This window comes from Haliaeetus leucocephalus, unplaced genomic scaffold (assembly GCF_000737465.1).
Source record: "Haliaeetus leucocephalus isolate CR32 unplaced genomic scaffold, Haliaeetus_leucocephalus-4.0 Scaffold143, whole genome shotgun sequence".
In the NCBI taxonomy this organism is placed as follows: domain Eukaryota; kingdom Metazoa; phylum Chordata; class Aves; order Accipitriformes; family Accipitridae; genus Haliaeetus; species Haliaeetus leucocephalus.
Window position 1 is genome coordinate 2,089,642 of NW_010972579.1, and position 6,819 is coordinate 2,096,460.

The window sequence follows — 6,819 nt, forward strand, 5'->3', positions numbered from 1 at the left end:
AAAAAAAAAAAAAACAGAGACAGCCATCTGGAAAACACACCGGTGTGTTAAGGAATTAAAAATGTAGATCATTGGTAAGCGGAGAAAAAAGCTAGTATGTTCCAGCTTGCTATCAGATTCAGAGGCAGGCAGAGAAGAATACAGCCACATCTGAGGCAGCAGAAGTTCAGCCCACAAGATCAAGGCCATCTGCTCCAGGCTAGTTTTGTCACCTGAAACATGGCCAAAAGTAACAAACCCAAACGGTGTTTGCTAGCAGAAGGCACACACAGGACTCCCAAGAAATGCACACTCACCACTCCATTTTAAGTGGGGGGGAAGAAACATTTTCAAGAAAATACCCCAACCAGGGCAAATTTCCCATGCCATCTTGATTTATTAGTTCATTCCAGCAATACCTCTGTCCTCTTACGGAAAAAGAAGTCACACAACCGACTTCAGGCCAACACAAGCCACCACCGAAGCCAAGAACAGACTCTGCCCTGAAACAAACGGCCATATTGAGCTGTTTGCTTCCTCAGACATAGAAACATGACCAGATCAGATGACCAACTGTTAAGCTCCCAACAGATTTTGCAGCACACTTAAACCACCAGGAATTCTGAGGTTTATTCAAATGATAGACAAAATGCTCACTTATCAAAAAATTCTGGATGTCCTGCAGGATTCTGAAGCCAAGACCTGTGAATCTGACTGATTTCTGTTATGGGAGCTATGAACAGCTGATGTTCCTCCTGACCAAAGCAGTTAAATGACTAGTTGGGGTAGGGAAAATACTTCAAACAGCTGTTAGCCAACTCTGAAGTACCTCAGGCTAGAAAAAGCGATTCTACATTTTTAGCGAGCCAGCTAAAAGAGCCAGCTCTTTGCTCCTGAAGAAGCTCAAAGAGATGTTAGCCAAAAGTTCACTACTTAAAAGCAAATTCTTGATGCAGAGAGTTTGGAATGTGCCTCAGAGCTTGCAACTGCAACACAGTCTCCTACTTCTTCCTAAAATCACCTACTTCTTCCTAAAAGCACCATGAAACACTGAACTTCCATACAGAAAGCTAGAGAAACAGAGAGAAGCCGAGAAGCTGACCTGGGAAAGAGGCACCTTGGTACGGCAGCAGGGCAGGGCAGCCGCAACAGTGAGCACAACACCTCAATTCGAATCCAGAGACCTCCAGCCATCAGGAAAACCTTTTCCCACACTCCCACGTGCCAGCATCCCTGTTTCGGAGGATGCAGTCTCCCAAACACAGCTATTAGACTACTGAGCTTTCAAGTCCTCATTAACCACTCATCAGATTTTCTCTTTTCAAGCAGTCACGCAGCAAATCACACAGTCCCAACACCTCCATCTTCTTGGTGCACTGAACTGCTACCCCATTTTTCCTATCAGTGCTCCACTGACGTCATTACAACAATCCACACCAATATATCCTTCTGAATTATAGCAGAGTTTATTTTAATATTTTGTACAGCCAGCATTGGTCTCCAGGAATAAGTTATAATCTTACATAAGTGAGTCCCTCCCAAACCCACCCTTAAGGAATGTTCAACTTTCAGCATTTCTCATTTAGAGGGAAATTATTTATAGGGTAAGACGCAGCCTGAAGAATGGAAATCAATCTTAATTTGTGAATAAAACTCCTCGGAAGTTCTCAGGGTTTACTTGCATCTAATTGGATTCATGAACAAGCTACAGAGGTCACATCTTTCAGGACTGCATTGAGAATACATTCATCTCGGGGACAATTTTACTTTCTGAAATTGGACAGGGTTTTGTTCCCCCCCCCCTTACTTCATGCCCCACACTTCTGCTATGCAGATACATAATTTACAGTCTAGTACAATCAATGCTTCTAAGAGATTTTTCCAAAAGGTACTCGTATGCTCGTGCCACATCATTTATTTGGTTGTTCTCAGCACCACTTAAAACATCTTAATTTCTCACTGCGTATTTTGTTTCTTTAACGCAGCCAAGAGGAACGGACCTTAATATTGCCTTTAAGCAATAAACACACAAAACAAATAAATACTTCAAAATCCTCTTAAATGGTAATGATGTACATACATACTGTGTTCCAGTGCAGAACTTGGTTATCTACTAGGTAAAAAGCACTCCAAGGATAGCTCAGCAGCAGCGACTAGGAGCCACCCTCATCTGTTTGCACCACTCTCCTCGCATTACTCAAGTAATGGGGCAGGGGTGGGGGAAACGAGCAACAGCCTAAGAGGAATTCCTCTCTCTTCCACGTTCAGAGAATTACCAGTGTCCGATATTAAGCAATTCACATTCTCTCACGCAAATAAAGCAAAAAGAGGTTGTATAAACATTTACTGCTCCCTCTCTGAAAAGCATGCCCAACTCTGAAATAGTTCAGACAGCTCTGAGAAACACCAACCAACAAGAAACAAGAGTCAAGAGCTAGCCGCAGGGCTTACAGATTTTAATGCCCTATTAAAAGAAGCCCTTCTGGGGCTCCCTACAGAACTTTCAACCTCAGAGGAAAGCTGTTTCACCAGAAGATCCCTCCTTACTACACCCATCAGCTTCACAGCCGCCCAGGCCTGTGTATGCCACAGCACACCGACACACCCGAGGGGTTTGTACGTGGTTTTTAAAAAAACAGTGCAAGTGAAAAGCCCAAACGTTGAACCTGATCCAGAATCCCCATGAAAGGGTTGGTGAGACTAAAAACAGGCAGGTGAATACTTGGGTACTGGGGGATTTTACTTAATTAAAGGTTCAGCCAAGTCTTAAAGCCTTATAAAGCCATTTAAGCCAAAAACAAGGTCTGGATTCAGAAACTGAATGCTCCTTCCTCGTTATTTTGAAACATTTCGCAGCAGTGATTAGAAAGTGTAAGAATGCTTTCAAAAGTTAGTATTTTTTATGCCGAAAGGAAGACAAGCTCACTGCTATGTTGTGCCTTCCTTTCCTAAAGGGAACCACAAATTTTGCTGAAAGGAAACTCGTGGGGAAAACATTTTGTTTCCTACAGAGAACAAAACTGTTGCTAAAGCTATGGAAACTTTCACAGAAAATGACCCAATGTAGCACCGTACTCCACAAGAGCATCCCAAAATGCTTTACAATACAACAGAAGAAGTACACTTAGATGAATGTTATATACCTGTCCAAGGTGTATTTTCTGATGCCACGTAGTGGGGTTTTTTTTCCCTTTAAGAAATTACGTCCAAGTTAGAATAAAGCAAACCCTTTCTTTTAACTGTTCTTTTCAACATGTTCTATATATACAACCCTTAAAATACACTTAAAAATAGCTGCACGCATTTTGTATCATTATACTAGGGAAGGGCAGTCCAGACAGACCACGCTTCTCAGTACGTTAAAAACTGTAAATAAAACCCAACCAGACTCATTCTCCTTCGGTACCCACGTTGGCCCAAAGGAGGGAAGGGAAGGAACAAGCAGTTTTAAAATGGGAGTCTTTCACAAAACACGCTACTTACAAATCTCAGGTTAATTTCCTCAAGCAGTTTTGTATCAAATCCTTTCTTAAATATTTGAGGTCACACACTGCCATCTTAGCAATGAAATCTGTTGCAACATGCATGTGTCAGCTTCCCACTCAACCAACTGCAACCCTGAGGATTTTTCTGGCCTGGTAGAAAGAGGAAATGTAACACAATTCCTGAAGTATGGCTGGTCCTCCGTTTCAAAACTCCGTGCAATTCCATCGACGGTTCTTGGACACACACCCACACTTTTTTGTTTTTCCTTTAATACACGTTTCCCTCCAACCAACATGCAGATTTCTCCTCCCAATCATCCACATCTTGATGTCCCAACGAAACAATCCACATCATCCATCCAGAGGTTTTCCCAGGTAGACCAAAGTCACTTCTGTGTTACCATACACAGCAGACACTGCTGGATACAGGCAAACTTTTGGCAGTCCTCTGAAGGCAACTCCCAAGAACTCATAGCCCCTCTCAAACGCTAATGTTTTGTCTTCCATGTCCAGGATAACTCGAATCCTTTCACCTATCTGTAAACAGAGACAGGAGGGGGGAATGAAAAAAAAAAAAAACAAAACAAACCACAGAAAGAGTCAGCATATTCAAATGGAGACACAAAAATAAAGCATAGCCCATCTATAACGCAGCAGGTAATTTTAAAGCAAGGCTTTCCTGTTTCTCATGACTGCATTACTTTTAGGATTCAAATTTCTCAATTTCGCCCAAATGCACTAGGATCCTGAGTACCTCGGCTGCCCATTTCCAGAAGGCAGCCTGTATCTAACCACCTACATAGTAATAAACATAACCCTTCTCATACGAGCCTTGCGAGAGCATCAAGAGTGAGTGTACTACATGCCACGTGCTTCAGAATATTGCTGAGTTTTGGAAACTTTGTAATGGCCTCCAAGTTACCTGAACTCTGTATTTAGCTGCTGCTGTCGCTAAGCAGTAATTGCTCTGTGAAGAGCAACTTCAAGACAATGAACTTGTTTTAGAAAGGTAAGTGCCACCCACAAAATATACCAGGATACACTACTATGCAGGTGCTGCTGCTGACACAGGTATTTCCCTGCCAAGGCAGAAGGAAATTCCAGTGCAAAGCTTAGGCAAAACAAGCGTGAAAAACCTAATATATATATATGTGTACACACACACACACGAGTGAAACCAACACTTAACACAGTAAGAGACTCAGATCTAGGCATGCATGGTGCTCCCTGCATTTATCTAGTTCACATTATTTTAGACATAAATAGAAGTCCCAGACATCAGCAGCAAGCACAGCAGGATGCCACACAAACTTCTGATTTTTCACCAGCCAGCCCCAGTACTGGGGATTTCTTCCAGCCAACACATTTTTCTTCTAACCAACACTAATAAACACACGTTTCCTTTAAGTATGTTTTCTATGAGCAGATCCCTGTACATGTCTTAATAAACACAAAATACCCCAAAGGATGACCAATTTGAGCTCTGATTTTTATAGAGGAAGCAGCAATTGTGCTCACCCTTGAGTCCCCTCATGAGCTCAGGACTCTCAGCTTCAAAACCTTTCCTCACCCTGTTGCTGCAGAAAGGCCTACACAAGGACCGCAGAAAGCAACCACAAAGGGTCGAGTCTGGAAAGTGCCAACCCAATTTGCATGCTAGGGAACATGCAAATGGTAAGAGATCTGAATCTCTTTAACTACACTGATTTTAGGTATTATTCCCCAAAGCGGCAGGTGTAACCTTCAGACAGAACTGAGTGCTCAGCGGTGAGTTTTCACATGAAATTTAGGAATACCAGATACAAGTTACTACACAGATCTTCACCCAGAACTGAAACATAAGCCAATACTCGTACAAAGCCACAGCATTATGAGATGGAAATTATAATGCATACACCTTAAGTTGTAACACAAGGAAATCCAGCAGTCAAAATGTAGTTGTGTGAGCAGCCAGAAGAACAAAGATAAACACCTCTATAGGGACAAGACAGTGGAATGGCACTTGCTCTTTAATAACCTGAAATTATCTGAACATCACATCCCAGCACCCCAGCCAAGGGATGTCACCTATGGGAATGCTGCCAGCAAGCAAACAGGCAGCACTCAGCACTGCTACAGGTTTTTGCAGGAAGACTCTTACCTAAGCACTAACCTCAGCTCACACTGCCGTGCAACAAAGGGGTAAAATACCACAGACATTCACCTTGCTGTGGTGTGGGGCAAGTCGTTACTTCAGAAGGCTACAACAGTCTTTTCAGCTTTTATTTCGAAAAGCAACATGGTGTCTAAACAGACACCCACGGTACACGCTTTGCGCTCAATATTGGACATAAAAGCGCGGAAACAACTGAGGGTCAGGTACACTGAACACCACACACAGGTGTAGCCTGAGGAGACAGGAAACAAAGGGGGAAAGGCCTCACAAGGTGGAATCATTTGCCGTCTGCAGGGAAGGCAAAGAGACCCTTAAGTGGGCTTTTAGGACCAATTCAGCAGACAGCCAGGACACGTGAGGGAGGAGGGTCTTGACAGCCAGCCGCCAGTCAGACACAGTGGAGCTTCCAGCCCGCACCAAGCCCCACTCACCTGGTATTTGGGAGCATTATTGCACTGGGGGAAGCTGCCGTTCACCTCTCCGTTATGCAGCAAGTTATTGTCCACCAGGTTCCAGCCCCAACTCTGGTCGTCGCTCCCCAGCAGGGCCACGTAACCCTGGCACTGCATGGCCGCCCGCTTTGTGGCAATGCCAATGACGGCCACGGTGCCCAACGGGCCCTCCCACCACACCTCCCAGGCGTGGCGGCCCTCGCTGAAGCCGATCTTGGTCCGCGCCCCATCCGTGCTCTGGGCGATGGGGTTGCGGTGCAGCGTGAAGCCGTTCTTCTTGATGTAGACGTTCCGCGAGCAGTCGTTGGTGCTGAAGGCGTGGTGGAAGGCACGGACCTAGGGGAGATGGAGGAAGGCGCGGGGGGAGATAAAATCCTGTCACGTTTTTCAGCCCCCCCCCCCGGTTTCCAACGGTGGGTGGGCCGAGCGGCTAGGGGGGTGTCCCCGAGCACCTGGGGGTACTGCTGAGAGGCTGGGGAGGGGTGTCCCCGAGAGGCTGGCGGGGGGCGTCCCGGGCTCACCTTGCCCTTGTAGGTGGGCACGTTGCAGAGGATGTCGGTGCGCAGGGCCTCCTCCGCCAGGCAGCGGGCCGCCAAGCTGCGCCACACCTCGCTGTTCTCGTCGCCGTGCAGGACGCGGTGCCACAGCTTACAGACCAGCGCGCAGCTCCTCAGCTCCCGCAGCTCCAGGTAGGAGAAGACCAGCTCCAGCACCCGCCCCGGCAAACGCCAGCCCGGCCCCCCCGCCG

At 45.9% G+C, this 6,819-nt stretch overlaps 1 protein-coding gene across 1 annotated transcript in view; it reads right to left on the reverse strand.

The window, feature by feature from the left end:
• Nucleotides 1-1,435: 1,435 nt before the first annotated feature.
• The window catches only part of FBXO45 (F-box protein 45), a 6,718-nt gene continuing 1,334 nt past the window's right edge, over nucleotides 1,436-6,819 (reverse strand). Inside the window, exons 3-5 of the mRNA XM_010561289.1 lie at nucleotides 6,593-6,818; nucleotides 6,051-6,407; nucleotides 1,436-4,001 (exon numbers count right to left, since the gene is read on the reverse strand). Coding sequence (XP_010559591.1) covers nucleotides 3,816-4,001; nucleotides 6,051-6,407; nucleotides 6,593-6,818 — 769 coding nt within the window. The 3' untranslated portion in view covers nucleotides 1,436-3,815. The remainder of the gene's footprint in view (nucleotides 4,002-6,050; nucleotides 6,408-6,592; nucleotide 6,819) is intronic.